Consider the following 22,038-nt stretch of genomic DNA (forward strand, 5'->3'; position numbering starts at 1 on the left):
CGTAGGTTTAATGGGTTAATATCGCTGCACAAATATGGCGCCATTCTTGTATGGTGATATTTTTGCGGAGCTATTAATGGACCCGTTGTATCCAGAGTTATCTACCCAGTGATGGTACCTGGGAGGTTGGTGTAGCAGATTCCCAGAGAGGGGAACCAGGGTCTGGGACCCATACCGTTTATTTGAAACAGTGACAAAGAGCAACACCTAGCAGGAGAGCTAACCAGGGGTTTGCAAGAATATTGTGAGAGAAGCCAAGAGAGGAGAGTTCCTCTTAATACTGTGAAATTTAAGACCAGGGAAGAAAAGCATACCCCTTGGTGTTGCATTGGAAACTAAGAGAGGATCATCCTCTTAATGTGGAACACAAAGCCACAGGAAGAAGTAATTCGCCCTTGTGATTGTAAGTCCCATCTAATATCAAGAGAAGGGAGACATTCTCTTGAAGTTGGAACTTTGTTTTACACTGGTTTGGAACTCTGCTTTGCACCATTTGAGAAAAAGACAGGGAAGGGAACCAAAGCCTCCGAAAAGAATCCCCCGAAGAACAGGAGCTGCGAGTCGTCTAGGAGAAGGGAGCCATTCTCCTGGACCAAGAACATTGGCATATTAGTTATTTGTCATAAGATTAAGGGCTGGAAATAGAATATGACATGGGGCGAAGGACGTTTTATTTCTTGGACAGTTTCCTTCATTTTGTTTGAGGCAGGGAAACCCCTCTTAGTTTAAGGGAAAATTAGGTTTTTTTCACTTCATTTCTTTTCAATAAAACATTCACGCCAACAAACATGACCTTCCTGTGTCGGTCTACTTCTTCTGCACCCTTGCAATATAATGTGATGAATCCTGCAGATCCCTCACTAAACCCCTGCCAAAGGTCTCCTCCCAGGTGGCCAGGGGAAGGCAGATGCTTACTGACCTTGGGGGTGGTGCTCTGCAAGAGGATCACCTGGGAGGAGACTAGGCTCAGGGTGGTGAGATCCCATGGGATGAGACAGTATTCATCTTTAAAGAGAAATAAACAAATGTATATAAAGGCATGTAACAGCTTATTGTCCTTCTGATTTGTCTAATCCACAAATTGAACATCCCAATGTGAATAAAGCCAAGATAAAATCTTTAACATCTTATGTAGGGAAAGCCTGTCTGAGACTTAAAGTTAAAAAACATCCCAACTCCCAAAGGTAAAGAGAAAGGAAACCTTAATGATAGATTACATTAAATGCCTCCTCTTAGTAAAGGATTGTGATGACTCCTTAAACATACTTATAAGAAATACAAAGTCAAAAACCATTTAGAAAACCCAATTCTGTTGTTGGGGACTTCAAGTCGCATAATTACCAAAGTACTGGACGAGGAAGAAGGAGAAATGCTGCAGAAGTGGCCAGCTTTTTAAGGCTAGCAACCCACACCTGAGGGAGGCAGAGAGGCTTAAAATGCCCCCTCAGGTTCAGGCCATTTAATGGAGATGGCACAGCAGCAGAAGAAAAGCACGTTGTTTGCAGTCTACGCAGAAATTGGAGGAAAGAATGGATGCTGGGACTTCAGTCAAGCAGATTTCAGTTGCCCGTCATGAGAGGGTCATTTTCCCCCTAGGTCTGAAGTGTAGAGATTGTCCAGCGTATGTGTGAAGGAAGACAGCTGTCCCACATTTGAAATGAATTAGACTGCACAGCAGGAAGCGTGCAGGAGACTGGTTGCGAGCAGATCTGCAGCCATGGGAGCAAGGTGAACGAGCGGGAATGAAGGCAAAGTAGAAATGTGTCTGTTCGGAAGAAGCCAGAGCAATAGAAGTCCAGCAGCATGCGAAGGGCTTGAAGCCAGAAGCCAGAGAGTTACCCAGCATTTTAGTCCATTGCGCGAACAAAAGTAGCACTTGCGTATAAGTGAAACGTTTTTAATGGGACAAATTGAACATTAGACTGCATAAAACCAATGAAATACTAATCGTGTGTGCCTAAAATTGATTCCGAAGTGAAGGCTAACTGAAGAGTCATTGGTAAAGCAGTAGAAAACATTGTAGAAGACTGCACTTCATAGAATTGTGACTTCCCAGGAGCAAGCATTGCTCACAGCCAGGAGTGGTACAAGCACTGCACACAGCCAAGATCTGTGTATGTATTGTTCAGAATAAAAATTTAAAAAAGACGAATAGTAAGGCATTCCACTAAGCTAATGGGGCCAACGAGAAGGCAAGGGGCGAATCAGATGTCAAAAAGGGGCAAAGCTTGTTAATTGTGATTGTTCCATAAAATTGAAGCCGATATAAAGTCATTGCCACAGCCATAAGGAGTAAAGGTAAAATTGCTTTTTTTAAGTGTGGCAGAAAGCCAAAAGTGGCAAAGAGGCGAGAAGAGTGCCCTGTCTACACAAAGGTGTTTACCACTAATGTGAAAATTGTCTTTTCTGAAAAGTTGTTGTGTCACAAAATTACAAATTGTTGACGTGTTAAACTTGGTTGTCAGATTCAAAGCACTGTTGAATGTGGAAAGCTATCGGGCAAGAGAGTAGATCTACCTGGTGATTCATTGTAGAAGTGGGCCTGGTCTGAGTAAACCAAGTGGAAGTAAAAGTGCTCTGAGTTAATCTGACAAAGATACCAATTGTGATTTATGGTGTTGAAAGCACAGCTGCGAAGAGCTGATATTGAGAAGCTGTTTTCCTTTGACATTAAGGAAGTTGTGATCAATCACCCTGACCAAGATGATCATGGATGCCATTTGATGAAGTGAAAATCATTCAAGGAAGAAGAGGAATGTTTGTTAAATATAGGATTAACAGAACTTTATTTTGACAAGTTGGTGGTGCAAAGAACTGGGTTTGAACTTCGTTACAAACACAGATTTCCTCATTCTTTTTTCTTGAACATTGGACCTGAATCCAACTTAAAACCTGGGGCAGAGGAGTTCACCCAGGTCATAAAGAGAGACTGCATCTATTACCAATGAAACTGTTGTGAAATGCTACATTTTGTCTTGTGTATTTTATGCACAAGCATGAGGTTCCTTTAGTTTATTATAGGCAGGGAAATCCTCATGGTAGGAATAGTGAGGCGCTTATTGAAACTTATGATTTCATAAAATGGCAAATTGAGAAATCTAAAAAGTTGACTGCCTCACTTTGACTCCTCACAATACACTGTCTTCAAATACCAACCCCAAACTCTTGCTGCAACACTTTTTTGCTCTTTATTGTGGTGATTGGGTCCAGATCTCCCTTTTTGGACACTGAACAAAGACTAGTTTCTGCGCAAATGTCCCCTTCAAGTGGCCATCAATCTTTGGAATTTGATTTCTTCTCAGCTGCAGATTATCAAGAAATAAAACAAAAGCAGGCTTAAATTTACTTCCAATACCTAGATCCAATCACAAACCTTCACTGTGGGGCTGCAAAGCATCGAAGAGCAAAGCTTCTATCCTCTTTTGTTCTCTGCAATGTAGGCTCTAGAGACTAGCATAAGCCCACATGGCTGGCAGAGTAGGATTTAGCAGTCGGACCAGGGACAAAAGCCCATCAAGCGCCCCCCTCCCCCCCCACACCCATCGCACCTCAAAGTGAACCAGCCTCTGGCTACAAAGGGCCTCTTGCTGAGATTTTAGCAGCCAGGAGGCAGAGCATTTTGAACATGAGGGGGATTAGTGAGAACAGGTAAATGCAGAAGTGTGGTTAGAGCCCGAGCGGGCAAGGCACACCAAAACAGCAGCACTGTGTGGCAATTTACAGATGTTAATGTCACTGTGGTGAGCACAACTACATTAGCTTCAGGCCCCACTTGTTAAAGAATCCTGGATACGCTCGAACCTGTGGCACTTTCCTTACAATTCAATAAGGTTTTAATATGCCATGATGACTGGTGGTTAGACATGGGGGGGGGGGGGGGTGAGGCAGGGGTGCTATTGCGCAGCTAACAAATGGCTGCCTGACAAGCTCCATCCTGGGCCACATCCTACACAAAACAAAAAAAATCCTGATTGGTGCCGCCTTCCACCACGGAAAGTAGAAATATAGATGTCTAAAGGCTTAGAGCCGAGGCAGTCTCACTCTGGAAAACCCTCAAGGTATGGCAGCTGAAGAATTTACATTTTCAGATCACAGGCAGAGACCAAGAACGCGATCTGCCTGTACATCCGAGCTATGAGGCAACCTGTTGGGGGAGAGCGGGAGGCTGAGGCCTCAGCGGAGGAGGAGCCAACAACAGCATATCACGCCGAAAGCATGATACACCCTTTCTTTGCATCCCCCATTGCAGATCGGACACTAGCAGGGCTAAGGGAGATCTGTGGAGTGGAGCAGCCCCACTATCCGTCGGAGACCTGTGCACCGTTACTCACTGCAGGGAAACCCAGACCGCTTACATGATGCAGGGCCCTCGGCCTGTATGGAGGACTGCTGCATGAGGGATAGGCTGCCCTGACCATCCGAGGGACTGGAGTGGCAGACCCTGCTGCCCACATGTGGGAGATCATGGACCGCAAGGATGGCACATAGTGACACCGCCATGGGCGCCCTGCTGTGGGAGACATGCGAGGTGGTTGGCCGCAGTTCTGCAGCTACGGACGGCAACTGCAGTGAGTAGACGGCTTCCATCTGATCCCAACAGCAGGTACCCAGCCCTCTACACCCTGCTTTTGGTGTGGTGCCGTCATATTCGGAAGCGGCTGCTGATCCAAGCCTACAGCCCTCATAGGAGATAACAGAAAACTACATGCCCTGCCCTACACAATAATGCTGGTATGGGCACCCCCTACCACCATAAATGAACACTTGACCTTTAGGACTAGGGATTCTTCGGATCTCTGAAGCGGCCCGTCATGTACTAGTGTCTACTGGGTAGACGAACAACGGACCCACGTGGGTTATATCCTGCATCCGCTGCGGACATTGTAAAATAAATACAGAAAGGGGTGAAGAAAGTGAGTGAGCAGGCGGGTGGTGCCGGGAGCACAGAGTGGAGTCCTCTGTGCACGAAAGGCCACAGCCCACCCAACCCTCACGGAGTGAGGCGGGGGAGACACAGACGGATCAGAGTGGCGGTTGATGGTAACATGGATTTGGTAGGTCCTAGCACTTTCCCCCGACCTTGTACAGAACTCTGTAGCAGGCTCCATCAAATACCATCACTCACTGGGTGAACAACCAGCAAGCCTGTCTGGAATGCATCCTGTGCCCACAGCCTGGTGACGTTGCAATAAATAGTTAAACAAGACTGAAGTGGAGGAACTTGCGTTAGTGTTGTAAAATACAAAGAACTGTTCTAACTAAACAGGACGCAACAATCCATCCCATTACCTACAAGGCAAGGCAAAAAAATCACTGCTGTGTGAGCTGAGGGGGCAGCAATACTGCAACACTTACTGAATATATATTTAACTGGCTAGCAATTCTCCCTTCATAAGAGCAGAAATACAGACCTTGTGGCCTGTACACCTGCTGTGCTCTGCAGATAGACTGCCGTTGGCCCCCTAAACCACACTATCATTGCAGACTCAACTGGCACAAACCCACACGGCATAATCCAGTCTTGTGGTTAATATTGTTTTGTGGGAAGATGCAATTTACTCTGGCCCTCACAGCAACCATCCAAAAATAAGACACGCTCAGAGTGCATTGGACGCGGAGGGCAGGGCACCAACGTAAAGACAAAATCCTTCTGCATTTCTTGGTGGCTGACAGGGTAGTATCCGTTGAGTTAGTGGAACGACTGGATTCTCCCCCGATCACAAGATTTGGAAACAAAGGCAAGAAAAGAATATACGCAACATTGGGAACATTGTCATTGCTGAACCAGGAAGAAGTATTCGCCTAACATTCATGGTTGGGTTTGAGAAGCTAGACTGACATGTAGCAAGCTCTTTCAACTGTGCTTTCTCCTTTGAGGGACTACTGTTCAAACCGGTCTGTCCATAGTGGGCTAGCCTTTGTATAATCCATCAACAATGACAAAGGGGGAAGGCGGCAAGGAAAAAGGCCCTGTGAATTAATTTACTAACTCCCAGACCCCAGTGGCAACTGTCACGCTGCCCCATCAACATGGAATCCCAGAGAAGACCACCTACTAGCACCTATTCAGTCAGGCTTTTTATCAGTTAATGTCAAATTGGACGTCATAGTAGAGACTATTGGGTGGCTCAAAGCAAAACTGGAGGCGAGTGCTCGGATAACAAACTGAAGCCAGAATAAGTGTGACTGAAGATAAGGTGTACCAGCACAACCACAACATAACGCACTTAAAGGTATAGCTATCCAAAAAACGCAGCAAGTGTGAAGATTTAGAATCAAGGTCCAGAAGGAATGTACGAATCAGAGTTCCATAAACCGCATGCAAGGGTCAAACGGAAATTTTTGAGGAAGCACTTTAAGTTCCCGTTTCGCTAAAGCTTCGTTTTCTGATCAATTCTTGGTGGAAAGGGCCGATCCTGGCCCGACACTTAAACCACCCCCCACCCTCCATCATAGCCAGACTGTTGAATAGAGACAGACTTGATCCTTAGAATGTCCAGAGAGTTGGGAATGTTGAGATACGAGGGGAGCAACATCCACATATATCCTGATTTTGCTGCAGAGGTGCAGACCCAGAGGAGGTCCTTTGATCCGGGGAAGAGACAGCCAAGTTTGTGCCAAATCCCATATACAATGAACTTCCCTGCTAAGTTGCAGATTCAAAAAAAGGGGCAGTGCACATTTTTTGGTAAAACCCTAATGTAGCTATGAACTATGTTGAATCCTCCATTCCGCTTCCACCCCAGGACCGTGATATGGATCAAAATAGAAGCCCAAGACCCAACGATAGGATAGACCCTAACGACTATGTACACTGCCATATCCGTTATGCTTACTGAAAGGGTGAGTAAACTTGTGGCACCAATACACGTGTTAGAGTTACCCAGACGGTTGCTGCAGCATATGCACCTCGGGAAGTTCCCAAGAGTTATGGTGGTAACATCATCTAGTTGGGGTTGAGGTCTGGGTGTTGGGGTGGGCCCAGGTATTACACAGTTAATAATTGAATATGTATCAGAGGAAGACAGACCTGAATGGCTATTCTGAGGCTGTGGCGTGAACAGCTCCGTTAGAAGGGTTGTTGGCAAGGATTGGGGCGGGAAGGGAGGGTGTGGATGACAGGAAGGATTGGGAAAAGTTTTGAAAACAATGATCATGTTATGAAGAAAGGCATGGAAAGCAAGTGTCCACACACTGCAATTGGTAGACAAGGTCAATGGAAATGGCAACTCAAGGTCCCGTAGGCAAAGAGCTACACATCAAGCTGCTGACCTGGAATGTCTGGGGTCTCAAAAATCCAGGTAAGGCTAAGAAAGTTGGTACATGTGTGTCAAGGCATAGTCCACATATCCTGATGTTGCAGGAAATAAATGCTCTTCAGAAAGTATGTTGCTTTTTCTACTAATTGGGGTCCACTGCGATACTATACAGAATACAGCTAGAGGTGTCCTTACACTTATTCATCCCTCATTGGGTTCCCGTTTTACAAAGAGCAAGGTTGACCCTCTGGGACGTACTTGTGTGGGGCAAGATAACTGGACACCCAATTGTAGTGGTAAATGCATACAGACCCAACTTTGATACAGAATTTTACCAGACAATTGTGGACATGCTTCTCCCACTAGATGAAACCTGGGTTATTTGGGGAGGTGACTAACACCATCCTAAATACACAATTGATGATTGATTGATTGATGCCCCTCGGTTACTTACAAAAGCAGCTAACATTACATCTGATTCTGTTGCAATTGCCCCTTGATGTATGGAGGACGCTGCATTCACATGACAAGGACTACATGTACTATTCCATGGTTCATGATTCGGAGTCCCGTACAGATTACGGGTCGATAACCACCTCAATCACCAATATGGTACAGAGCTGTGATATCCTCCCATGCACACTGTGACCATTCCCTGGTCTTGCTAAATCTTGAATTATAGAAGTCTGCCCCATCCCCCAACATGCACCACAATGGTGGATGCCTCCTGCAATTCTTAGAGACCCCTGTAACCAAAGCCTAGCATATCGAAATTGCAGAGTTTTTTGCCATTAACGGCGGATCCGTCAGCACCCACTTGGTGCTTTGCTTCAAGGTCTGGATCAGGGGTATCCTTATGGCCAAAACCACTGGATCACTAATACTAGATGAGAACTAGGTCAAATTGAATCCCAGCCCAGCCCACGAAAATAAATAGAGTACAACTCATAAGGAGGAGACCCTAGCATGCATTCATGAGATGTTCGGTGAATTGCACAAGTTAGCAGATGGGCAGGTGCTGTATATGGCCACCCCAGTAAGAGCTCGCAGATATGGTGAAAATAAAGCTGGCAGGTCATTGGCTAATTTATTGAAAGCCGAGAACTATCGCAATCCCATTGCAGGGATTCAACCTACAGATGGTTCAATGGTGACCCATAAGGACAAACTATGCATTCACACAATTTTACTCTGCACTGTATTTAATCGAGATTAGGTCACAGTAGACAAGCCTTACAAATTGAATCTCCCAGTGATCTCACCTGAAGCCAAACTCACTCTAGATCAACCCATAACAGGAGAACATTGTTGGTGCCATTAAGTCACTGAAGTCTGGGAAAGCATCTGGATCAGATGGCCTGGGAATCGAGTTACATAAAGAATCCCACCTGGAATTGGCACCTATCCTACTGAATGTATGGGAGGAAGCTATGGAATGGGGCACACTCCCACAGTCTGTGTGAAGCTATTAGTGTTATTAAAGCCACACCGTACCCTGCATGATACAGCCTCCTATAGACCCTTGTCATCGATTAATATGGATGCTAAAATAGTAGTGACAATCCTGGCTACAGGGCTTCTCCCCAGTATTTCCTAGCTAGTGCAGCCAGAGCAATCGGGTTTCATTCCCACAAGAGGACTGCCTTGAATCTCCAAGGTTCGTTTGGGGTGATGGCTCAGGTGAGTCCGGATGCGAAAGCCGTAATGGCTGCCTTAGATGCCGAAAAGACATTGGACTCTGTATCATGGAAATATCTGTTCATGGTACTGAGCTGCTTCGGTATTGGTCCTCATTTCCCGAGCAGTGTCCGACTTCTTTATACTAATCCGGGGGTGAGCGTCCTCACAAACCGAACATTGTCAACAATATTCCTCCTTGCAAGGGGATCTAGAAAGGGTTGCCCCTTCTCACCAATATTTGTTGCCCTCACCATCAAACCCATGGCCGTGTTTGTTCAACAGACATGACACAGGTGGATTAGCATAAGCGGGTCTCCACAAAGCATATCTTTGTACGCTGATGATCAGGGGTGTTGCTAGGTCTGGAAAACACCTGGGGCCAATCTAATATCCGAACTGTCGGGACTGGGGGCTAGCTAGCCTTTTGATTGTAGCTCCTGAGATTCTATCAGGGGCTACAACCAAAAGACCAGGCTCCCCTTATTGCATCCTCCTTTGAAATTTTAAACTCTCCTCCTTGCACCCTGGTGGCTATAAATGCAAAATGCAAAGAACAGCAGTAATCACCAAACTATTAGCTTTGCAATCCTTAAAGTTGTTCCAGTGGGCATAGTCTTATGCCTTGGAGAGTGGTTGTGGGCACACTTCTTTTCATGGTGCATGTAAGGTCTTTCTGGGGCCTGCAAGAGATGAATGGTTCACTTCTTAAGATGCCCATGCTCCAGGCCTCCAGCATGGTAAAGGGGCAGTGGTGAATTGGCATTAGCAAACAGTGCCTCTGGGCACTAGGACCTGTGGCACAGGCATTGAATAAACGGAGCCCTTGTTGATGCAGTTATGCACTTACGGTGGTCTTTTCTCTTCTGTGCTCCTCTACCAGAGTACTCTTCACTAAAGCGGCACTTTCTTTAGCCCCCTGCGCAAGGGAACCAATCAGGTTGCTCAGATCACAGGCCGAATCCACAAACCAACCAACCTTGGTGGCAGATTCCCCGACCCTCTCATTCAGGTTTCCAGTCCCCTCTCACCCCCACTTCCCAGATTTCTTTCTGCACGGCTGTACAACCACTGCACCATGTCTATGCCAGCCATCTTAAGTATTTTGTTTCAAGTAACGGAACATGAGGCATCCCATTCATTGAAACAAAATCCTTTGCTCTTAGCATCCCAGGTTTCCGGATTTAAAACTAGGGGTGCTAACTGCAACAAGACTCAATCCGGTGCGCTGGATCGGGCGACAGACCACCATTCCTTTTTTCCCAAAAAGCAATATCTCTTATGCATTTCTATCCTCTTATTTTGAAATACCTTTATAAAATGAACCTGGCATGCTCTCTTTCCTTAAGAGATCTGCTCCGTCAGCCTAAACGTTTTGAGGGGCCAAAGGGAGACTGATAAGGAGGGACTAATGTAACAGATCCCTACCCAATTCCTGATACCATCCACTGATGCAGGATTAGAAGATGGCCTCCATAGGTGTTCCCATCCCCAAGGCGGCCTGAGACAGGCTGTCACTTTCCTTGTCTACCACACAACATGGTCCTTCATCCCCTTTACTCCCACATACATGATATCAACTAGACTACTTAACATTTACCATAATATCCTACATAAATTTGCTATTCAATATTAATATGCAGTAAATTCTGCAGATTTAACACAAAACCCTTGAAATCCAACAGATGTGAGACGTCATGACCAGCTTAACTTGACACGCCCTGTTGATGTTAAGAAAGCTATTGGGGCAACATGTACAGTTGACAAGGCCAAAGTCCATGGCCACTGGCCATGGCTAGTGGGCCAAAACAACGATGGCATAACAAAACCCTTGAAATTCAGCAAATGTGTTTTGTGACAAGCATAACCTATGTGCATTCCTGTTGTAAAGCCAATGAGCACATACATATTATCAGACAAGGTATTTACAATGGCACACAAAATGGGATTTTGTTAGACATTATGGGAGACATCAACGGAGTATGGCGAGTTAAGTTGGTCATAACTTCTTCCCAAATGCAGTGAATTGCAAGTTTTTTGTTGCGTTAAACCTATCAATTTAACTGCACCTTAACTAAAGTTTGTTATCTGTATCGTCAAAGAAGAGGCTTGAGTCTCTCAAAGTGCACTGCCTTTTAATAGCAGTGGGTTCCACAGGTTCGAGAGCAAGCCACTCACAAGAAAGGAAGGTTCAACCAGAGAAGGGACTAAATAGTGTTGGCAATCCAATTCCTGTGAAAGCGTGTAAAATTAGTTTTATTTACTAATGTTGATATTCCATGGTTGAAGATTAATAAAATGAATGTCCAAAAAGCCCATCAAAAACGAGTAGAAGATGCCACACGGTCTGTCCTCTGTGGACTTTGTCAGGCTAGTTACAAGTTCAAAACTGGCCGGATCATTTATTTGTATGCAGGCTAATCATGACAATCCTAGATTTAAGTTCTAACTCTATGGTGATGTGCATACACCAGAGCAGCCATCTTAGTGTGACCGTGTAATGCCCATAGATGTAATTATATGCAGTGTTCGCGTATCACGCCAAAAAAGTAATGCCAAATCAGATTTTGATATAGGAATCCGTGATTAGGACCCGTGATTTATCTGGGAACCTCTTCTATGTCCCCCGTTGCTACAATGATATATTTCTATGCACTATCATTTGTACAGGGCTATTTAAACTCCTGTATTTGTCAAAATGTAAAAATGTATTGACAAGTAGTCGATGGATACTATTAATTAGGATTGCCGCAGCAGAAATGTTTACTCTTTGTACTTTATTGTTCCACTTAAGCTGGCTTGCACTATTGCACTTTAAATATGTTGAAATTATTTTTAAAGCACTGGCACTTTAGCCCGGTATATTGAATTACAATTAATTACATTGCAGGTTTATTGCGTGACGGCAATCACAGATGTCCAAATTATGTGATGACTTTGGATTCATTTACTTTTTGCTGGAATATACAAACACTGTAGATACTTACATTTATGGGAATTACATGGTCACACTAATATGGCCACCCTGGCGTGTGTGCATTACTATAGAGTTTAACATCTGTCTAGTATTGTAATGTGATTGCCCCCACATGATTAGCTTGCATTACAAACGCTAGAACCAGGCGGTTTTGAACTAGTAACTAGCCTGAGTCCGCAGGAGGACAGAACATGATTATCTACTTGTTTTTAATGGGTATTTTTAGTTTTGGCTATTAGGTGGCGCTGAAAGCCCTACCGTAAACGCCAGAATTATTGTTATTATCATAAGAGCTCCAAATATGGGCTTTGAATTAGGGTTTGTAATGCTTTTCCAACAGAGAACATTTGAGGAGGGATACACAATTGGAATCCCTCCCATTACCTGCCCCTAGCCAATGTAACCCTTATGGCTACTCTGTCTCAAGAGATGGGTTTCTTAGCTCATACATTCCCGAGACTGCTGTTGTGTGTAAATGTCTGTTTCACTGTCTAAAACATTAAAAGTACACCACCACAATACAAAGGCTGCATGTTTCTATGAGAAAAGATCCCAACTTCAAAGCAAGACCTCATTGCTATGACAGGATGCCCAGCTCTTTGCAAGAATTCCAATTGCTCAACGGGTAGCGCATGTGTCTATCAGAAGCAAGGTCCTGGTTCAAGCTGCCTCAGACTGTGTGCAAAATGACAGCGAGGTACAAGTGATTTATTATTCCAAGCCTTGATGTGAATGCATCACCACAAGATGCATATTTTCCACACTAGTACGCATGTTCCAACATTAACGTTATTATGAGCTCAAGTTACAGTGCATGCCGTAACTGTGGTCTTAGGTGTTTGACCTTGGACCCTGGCAACCAGCGTTCAAATCTCGTGTTGGGAGGGGCACATTTTTTAAATACTAATGGTGTGGGTCAAGGAGAATTTTTATGCAGAATGGTTTGTGCAGAACGTTCTTGTGCGGACAACAGGGTTACAAAAAATGGCTGCCTCATTTATGATTGGTTGGTGTGAGTTGCCAATGCGCCCTAATTCCATTATTTACATTTTGAAACATGCGGCACTACATGCCCCAGAATCCAAAGGAATGTGACGTGAACAACAGGGCTAGATGAAAGGGCCTAATTCGGGCACATCGTGTCAGCCATTCACCCAGCGTTAATGGGAATTTAAAGGCCAAGTGCTCTGATCTACCTTTTGAATTACTCCATTCTAATTATATCTGGAATTTCAGAATCCCTACCGATGAATTATGGTAATGATAGTGCCGATTTTCCCATCTTCAGCAATGAAGCGCCTTTTTCCATCTTTGTCGGGCAATGCCCAATCTGAACAAGAGCCTGGTGCCAAAGGCATCTGGACTGACTCCAGGAGAGTCCATGACGATAATGCAAGGCCTTTGGGGCCCCCAAGTGAACCCTGAGTCCTAACCCTACCTGGCATGTGACCATGCCAGTGGGGTTTTGGGTCACGGGTCGTGATATAGGGAGATAGATGAAAGGAAAGACCCAAGTTGGACCTGGGAGGGTCGATCAGAGAGGAAAGAGGTCAGCCAGGGCAGAGCCTGATCAGCGATACCTAGCTTGTCATGGAGACTGTTGAGCAGGATGGTATGGATGACCGTGTCGAAGGCAGAAGAGCAATCAAGTAGGATGAGGACAGAGGGAATGTTAGTCAAGGTTGGAGAGCAGATCTTCACGGATGTTCAGGAGAGCAGTTTCCATGCTTCTGGCAGCTCTGAAGCCAGACTGATGGTTGTGGAGGCAGCCAACAGAATCAGAATGAAGGTTAAGCTGAGAGATGGCCAGCTTTTCCAGGTGTTTGCCCAGAAAAGGAGTAATGGAAATTGGGCGATAGTTAGCCGGGCAAGAAGGTTCAGCTGTGGATTTCTTAAGAGGATGCACAAGAGTGCTTCAGAAGGGGCGGGTGGGAGGCTCCTGTGACAAAGGAGAAGTTTCGGGAATCTGCAAGGGCTGGAGCGAAGGTATCAATGTGGTCCTTGATGGTTTTTGAGGAACAGAGATGAACCTGTTTTGACAAGGCTTTCATAGATCAGACTTGTCTAGCGACCTTGTCAGGGGAGAAAAGAGGAAAGTATGAGAGTGGGGGGTGGCTGAAGGAAGGCCAGCGTTCACAGGAGAGGGTGGACAGGATGTCCTGGGTTTTTTAGATGAAGTGAGAAGCAAGGGCATTGCAAAGAGCCTGTGAGGCGACAGGGGGGTGGAAGAGACTGCAGCATGGTTGGCCAGCTTTTTGCAGATTTTAAAGAGTTTGGCTGAGTTGTTAGATGCCGCAGGGACACGGGCTTCGATGTGGGCTCTTTTCTTGGTGTGGACAGAGTCTGTATTGCCTTTGGAGCAAGCGAGAGGCCAGTTTTTCAGAGGATGAAAGAAGCCAATTTCCTCTCAGCAACCCTACACTTACATTTTAGTGTAACTAGGTCATAGTCAAACCAAGAATTGCACTTGGCTTTGGACTTCAAATGGATCCTTGTGACAAGGGCAAGAGCATCAGAGATAAGAGCAGAGACAGGGCTGTGTCAGGATGTGAGTCAGACTGAGGTGGAGAGGGGTTGGGGGTATTGGGGCAGAAGAGATGGTTGTGGCAAAAGCCTCCAATGACACATGCTTCATGGGCCGAATGTCCGAGAAGGTAGGTGGCAGTGTTGAGGTAGGCTTGGCCTGCGGGGGAGGGAGATATGTGGAGAGGAGGGAGTGATCGCTCCAGGAGACAGGAGTGGTCAGAGGGAGCGGGAGGTCAGAGGAAATCAAGACATCAAGTGTGTGCCCTGCAGAGTGAGTCAGGCCAGAGGGGAGGATAGTAAGGGAGAGGGAGTCGCACAGGTCACCAAAGAGTACAGAGGATGAACAAGGAGAGTCAAGATGGATGTTGAGGCCACCAAGGAGGACGAGTTGAGTGGTTGAGGCTAGGAGGGAGGAGGAGAGGTCCACCCACTCCAAGAAATGAGGATTTGACCAGGAGGTCGGTAGATCGTAGCCGCAGTAAGAATGGCTAGGAGAGAGAGAGCGAGAGAACCTGCAGACAAGGCATTCAAAAGGAGAACGTCTGAGTGGGAATGATAGAGGCTGGAATCCACTCAGGAAAGATCATGACTGCACCCCCTCCGGACCAAGGATCTAGGTGCAGAGAGGTTCTTGTAGCCATCAGGGAAGAGTGTCAAAGCTCGTGACAGAGCCGGCCATGAACCATGTCTCACAGAGAGAGGACCTTGAGGTCAAGTTATTCAAGGAGGTGGCAGATGTCTGAGGAGTGTTTGACAACAGAGCTAGAGTTTAAAGTGGCAAGATTAAGGTTGCCAGCCTCAAAAACCTTCCGGGGAGGGGTACGCCCCGCTGAGAAGGAGCCGAGGTGGGACAGAGGGGAATGTACATTCCACACATATAACACTTCAGACAGGTACTGTAGGAGAGAGTTCATGCCTTCCAAAACGAGCAATTCACACCAAGCCCCTCGTATCTACCTTGCTAGTGCCCAGCAAAGGGAGACTTCTCCTTTGCTGCCGATTTAGGGGCCGCATGTTAGAACATTTTTCACTGATGCCCTACTCTTCAGAGAAGCATGCTTGTTTGGTACTGTATTCCAAAACAGAAATTACAGATCTTTCAAGAGTTTGTTTTTTAGATTGGCATGAAAACCTTGTGCATGCGCTTTACCATGTCTAGTTAAAATGTGATGTCTTCTTGACCGTTGTAATATCGTTGACAAACCTAAGGGATCCCTCTACCAAAAGGTTACCTTAATACGGACACTTCATGCATTGTTATATTATTGGATTTTGCCAGAACCTCTGGCATTCAGGGATGGCATCTGGACCTTTATGTTGCCCCTATATTCGAGTCTCCATCAAATGTTATTTCGTCAACACGACCTCAAGAACCCTCTGCAAGTACATCCACTTTCATGGAATTACTCCTACCCCAGGAAGTACTTGCAGTATCGCAACCTGAATTATCCCTAGCTCTCGGCATGCCAGCCATTCATCTCTGCATTAGACACTTTCACCGGTTAGGACTGCCCAGAGTACCCTAAACTCCAGGTACACCCCAGGGTACCAATACCACATTACCCAACTTGTTTCTACAACACAACTCTTTCAGTACCTCCAACCGAGGACAGTGAAGTCATGTACCCCGAAGCAAAGATACAGCACCAACATTAAACCACTTTTCAGGTATGCCCTGCCCATCTCCAGACACTCACCCAAGTACTCTACATGGCCCATCTCTTATAACCACAGCACTCCGGATAGCCCTTAAAACCCTTTCCACAGTAGCATGCCCCCCTGCCCCTCACCACAAATGGGCCTTCCTTACCAGGCTAGTGCTGCTCTCATAACACATGCTCTGTCAAAGTGGCTACCACGCCATTAAGTACGCACCCCACTGAGCTACCCTGCTGCCCTTCCCACAGGCCCAAACTAGTCACACATTGTCCGCCACCTACACACCCTGCTCCCCCTCCCTCAGTTGCCTGTTGAGCCACTGCCCTTTCAAACATACCACTCTTTTGACCCCAATGTCTTGGCCTCTAGTCACTGCTGCCCAGCATTTCTACTGCATTTGACCTACGTTCCTGTAATGGAGCCATTTAAGCTCTTGGGTACAGCCTGAAAGAGCATGTTAGCTGGACACCAATCGGGAGCTACATTTGGCTCCCCAAGCCCAACTGGTGCCATACAAATATATTGGAAGAGACAGGCATGAACGGTCACATGTACTGGACAAAAAAGTTACAGCAGTTTTCATTCGGAGGTTCGATGTGTTACATACTATTTATTAGCACCTTGGTCTGCAGGGGGAGCGGGAGCAAGGTCCCTTCACAGAAAGATCACGGCAGAGATTGAAATGTGGCAGGAACAGAGATTAATCCAGGAACAGATAAAAATGGGAGAGAAATGTAGCAGCAGCAAACACAGGTGAAGACTAAATGAGAGGTAGCAGCAAGAAGGAAGGACAGCAAAGTAACGAGAGGGATAGCACTTTAAAGAGAACAAAACGACCATACATGTAAAGGAACATGGTCAGAGACAGCATAGAGCAAAGACCAAGCAACATAGCAGTAGCGAGAGGTATTCAAGAAATGTACATTTTAAGTGCATTGCTAGGGTTTGGCAGGACTCGCCATTTTCCAGGCAGGCCAATAAGGACGACGGATTTTCGGTCACAATGAGCAACTCCTGGTCAGATGAAAATCCTGACACCCAGGAGCTAGTTCCAGCTCCTGCCCCTGAAAACACATTGAAAACCTTGGTGTGTATGTCTAGTTTTCCCCCTTAGAGGACAAGTATGTAGCCCTTTCTAGCTGGGCCCCATTTGGGATATGGACAATGTGCTTAAAATGCAATAAAGTGTTCTGGGATTACTAGACAAGTGTCTTTCAAAATGGACAACTACATACTCAAATTCAGAAATCTCAAGTACACGCGATGTCACCGAACTGCTCATTTTAGTGGCTCTGGGTTTTATAAGGGGGTTACGCCAAGACTGGCAAACTACTTAGTTACAATGTTTTGGCCGGCAACAGTGATCAGCCCTAGCTAGCACAGACAATGGTGGATCATGGGAGTCGCTACAAAACATCTGTAAGCCCTCAGCATGCCCTCCACTGTTGAGAAATTGTGCCTCAGAACAATTAAGGTGACAGAAAAAAACCCTTTTAAGATCACTTGTGACCCTCCGGGCACAAGCTTGAACACTCAAAGAATACTGTCTGCGTGTTACACTGGGAAAGAGGTGGGAACCATTCAATTTAAACCAAACGTAACTGAACTATGCTCACAGGTGCAATTTCTAAAAAAACCAAAGAGGCCGTGTTATCAGGTTCTTTTGTTATGCCAGCATCCTGACAAAAAAGCCACGGTCGTTCACCTCACACCAAGCATCTTCAAGGCCCACATGTCAAGGTAGCCATTTATCAGATTAGTTTACCGGTTCATTTACCACTTTAAGTGAACAGCGTAAACATTTATGGTATTTTTTCTTTATTTATAAATACACAGGAGGAACAATGCTCTTTTGATCACCAAAGAATGTGCAATAGAAAAGAAATCAGATTTGACAGGAAGCAGTGAGCTTCTCCCAATGGGGTGAGTTTGAGGGACATTATGACCAGGTTGCAGAGGGGAGCAAATGGACAGTCACCAGTGACAATACATGGGTGGCTGAAGGACACGTAACATGGACATTTTAATCCAAATGTGTTATTTAAAACGGTTGACACAGGAAACCACACCAGAGCCTAAGCGGGCACATTGTAACTTAACAGATGCTCTTGCCACAAAAACACCAATAGCAGACACTTCTCTGGCAATACAAGGATACCCCAACATTGTTACACAATGTTCTGTAGAAACCATGCAATTAATGTGCAGAGTTCGACTATGGTCGAACAATATTGTAGAAATTTACAAGGATGCACCACCCGACAGCCCAACAGCAATGGCAGCCGAGTACTCTAGAAAAGCCAACTAACAGCCACGGTAAGGTGTGTCCAGGACACCAGCAGCTCAATAGTCCAGCGACTATGTCTCCCGCCACCCAGCCCCACAATTCCTACCATGTCTCACCTTGACAGCGACTGCCCCGGAATCCACTTTTACAGGTGCAGTTGCCTTGCTCACAGACCCCGCCATTCTGACAGTGATGGAGAGGGCCACACCCTGGACGAGTCGGAGTGGGCGCCAGCTGCCCCCCAGTTCGCGGCGGAATTGTGGAGTACTCATGGACATGATCATGCTCAGGCGGGATTCCTAAAACAAAATAAGTAAAGTTGAGCACTGCAGTTTCCACACCAGCACGTAACATTGTATTGGGGCCACAGACAGGTACATCGGATAAACTGAAGCCTAAACTTTCCTCCCAAAACACAACTAAGGAACAACATTGCCAACGTTCGTCCTCTTTCCTTGGCAGCCATGAAAATACAGATTACTAAAATAAAGACTAGAGAAGATAGGCAAGATGACGGACCTACAAAGATGCCTTTTACAGTTTGGGAGAGGAGGGACACAAAGTAAAAGCCAGTTGCCCATGGGGGTTTGCATATGTCTGGGAGGGAGTCAAAGTTAAAAAAGATGCCCGGATGAACAATTTGATGCATCTGAACGAAAGGGCTCAAAATTTGCCCTCTTCACTAGCCATTGGCTAATAATGGACTCTTGGCAAGTGAGAAATGGCGTGTGTGTATAGTGGAGGCAGCGAGGGATGTTATGGCTGGCGAATACCTGGAAACGTGAAACTTACCTCTGGATCGGTATGTACAACATATGCAAAATTATTTGGGGGAATAGTTTCAGAATGTCGAATAAACAGTACGAAAGCAGGACAGAGCAAGATTGTATTAAAGCAACCACTGACCAAGCCAAAAATGTCAGCTGTCCTGACATACAGACACTTGCATAGATTGGGGGTGGAGGGTCCGTGGGGGAGGAGGGTATCTCAAGGGTGAGGTGGACAAACAGTTTAAGGGGTGATGGTGGGAGGCTGTCTGGATATTTGAATCTAAGATTATTGAATAAGCATGTAGAGGAGGAGGAATGAGCGTGAATGAGCGTGAATGAGCAAGCAAGATAGTTTTGCGTCACATCTAGATAGAATTGTGGACATTAGCATGCGTCACATCTAGTGATAATTGTGGACATTAGCATGCGTCACATCTAGTGATAATTGGGGAGATTAGCATGCGTCACATCTAGTGATAATTGGGAAGATTAGCATGCGTCACATCTAGATCGAATTTAAGAAATTGTCATGCGTCAGATCTGGATGTCACTGAAGATTAGTATGCGCCACATCTAGATAGTGATGCCATTAACCAACCTAATAATCTCACCCCTCTGCATACATCTCATACTCAAACCAACCATTCCTCCAAGCACAACAAACCGCACGCACTACACCGCAACGAAAACCACACATCGTCCACACAACAGCACGAGGCAACCAACCAAAAAGCACACTTAAGCTCAGCAAATGTTATTAACTGAACTGATGCTGCCAACAGCACATCACAGCTCGCTTGCTCTTCTCCGCTCAGTCCTACTAACCCATCCCACCCTCTTTCCCTTTCAGATCGGGCAGAACACCAGTAGAAGACTCCGGTGGTGATAGTGCATGTTATGAACATCCTTTAACATAAGAAAGGCAGTGTGAAACAAGTGACCGACATATTACAGTGCATGCAGCGGCCAGGAAATTAAAGCACGTGCAACGTATTGTGCAACGTACGACAGTGACTGCACATGCGCCAACTTAAATACATGGCCAAAGATCTTGGGATGGTCCACTATGCCTATTTTCAGAGCTGTAATTTGCCTGGGGTGCTTCAACTGTGGTCAGCAGCTTGCCCTGGAATGCCCGCCTTCCACACAGCTGTGACCCTTGAACTAAAAAGTGATTTGCTTCTGGTGGTGAGGAAGTGGATGTAGCAGCACCCAATAGTTTCCATGGTCACTGGGGGCAGAACATGGGCCTTTTAAATATTTCCCTTCAATTCCTGCGAGCGACCATCGCGAGGTGTCCGGGTTCGCTGTGATGCTTTCACTGCTACCCGACCCCCAAGAAAAATAAATGGTGCATTTTTCACCACAATTAGAAGGCTGGGTAAAGAAAAAGTATTCGTTACTCAAGGGTAACCTGCACGATATAGATGCCAGGTCACCAGCAGTACACAATCATTATACAACAACATTTCCATGATGCCTGTGTCAACACCATACACCCGTGTACCACTATAAAACACTTCCCTCATGAATTCCACAATATATGACAGTATTCCACTCTAAACCACATGCTAACGAGGCCATGGTCCATTATACATCCCAGCATGCCACTGAACATATATTCGTACTCTGTTGCCATCCTTTTGCCCCGACAGTTACTCCAGCGCTGGAGTACGATTCGCACATTCACACCATGTGCGCACACCCAAACTAACACAAAGCACAGAACTAACACAAAGTATAAAACATTCAGAACAGGGCATGCTGCACCCAACTTTTTGTAAACCCTCATCTTCCCACGTGGTGTCTGCACCTGGCCCAGAACTCCAAGCTGCAGTCAGGAAGCCACAGGCTGTACAGGTAACATGCAAGTGCCGGGGATCTGAGCGTGGCTACCCCCAATCCCACCACCCAGCTCTGCCAGCATCCATGCCCCACCTCCCCCACTATACTCCCCAGTATGGCAACCAACATTTTCTAAAACCGCCACCACCAGACATACAGGACGGGACGTAAACCACATAGCGCCTGTCCTAATGTTTACTGTGACAATCGGGCTGTCTAGCCGAGCTCATGCAACTGAGAGCCTGCAAACATGTGGGACCTCCCCTACACCTATCCACCTTGCAACAAATAACGGCTCAAACGCCGATTCAAAACAATATCCCCCTCAGCATGTACAAACAGCTAACCCACACAATACAACAAACGCAGAAAATAATCTAGTCTTGGCGTGCAATGTACATTCCACAATACAAAACACTCGGACAGGGTCTTTTCATTGCCACTCACAAACAGCCAAGCCAAAGACAAGTGCTCAGAACAAAAAATGTGAACTATGTACAACTACTCCTAAACAAAAGATCCCAAAACAAACATTAAATCTAAAAATATAAAATTGGATGATCAGTTTCCGAGCTATTCATGACCAAGAACAGCGGGAAGAAGTGAGTCATGTCCAATCTAAACACACGGGCAATGTGGTCCATCATTAATAAGAACACAATGAACCAGCAAAGCAGACTTAGATGTGGAGTCTCTGAAGCAAACTGGGTAAATCACTATGCTGAAATATTCGGAAGAAAAGGATTCCGGAGATCAAATTGCACCTTCTCTAGATTCCTGGGCAGTGGACACCGATGTCAGCTACCTTGAATCCCTAATAAGGAAACTAAAAAAATGGTGCTACAGCCGGACCGGTCTAACAAACATAACTCTGAAGTCCAAGGCAGCGGCATGGGTAAGGTTTAGAGTCGCAATCTTTAAGAACATCGAGAAGTCGAAAAAATTACCAGCGTCCTGGACCACTAGTATAATCCCCATTTTCTAAAAAGGTTTGAGACAATATCCCGCAAATTACAGGCCCATTGAGTTGTTAGATGT

General features: G+C 45.8%; 1 protein-coding gene across 1 annotated transcript in view; it reads right to left on the reverse strand.

The window, feature by feature from the left end:
- The window catches only part of LOC138566923 (pancreatic secretory granule membrane major glycoprotein GP2-like), a 195,386-nt gene that overhangs the window by 96,477 nt on the left and 76,871 nt on the right, over positions 1-22,038 (reverse strand). Inside the window, exon 3 of the mRNA XM_069644705.1 lies at positions 18,502-18,684. Within this exon, the coding sequence (XP_069500806.1) occupies positions 18,502-18,684 (183 nt within the window). The remainder of the gene's footprint in view (positions 1-18,501; positions 18,685-22,038) is intronic.

Source organism: Ambystoma mexicanum, chromosome 1p (genome assembly GCF_040938575.1).
Source record: "Ambystoma mexicanum isolate Mex_15411 chromosome 1p, UKY_AmexF1_1, whole genome shotgun sequence".
NCBI lineage: Eukaryota > Metazoa > Chordata > Amphibia > Caudata > Ambystomatidae > Ambystoma > Ambystoma mexicanum.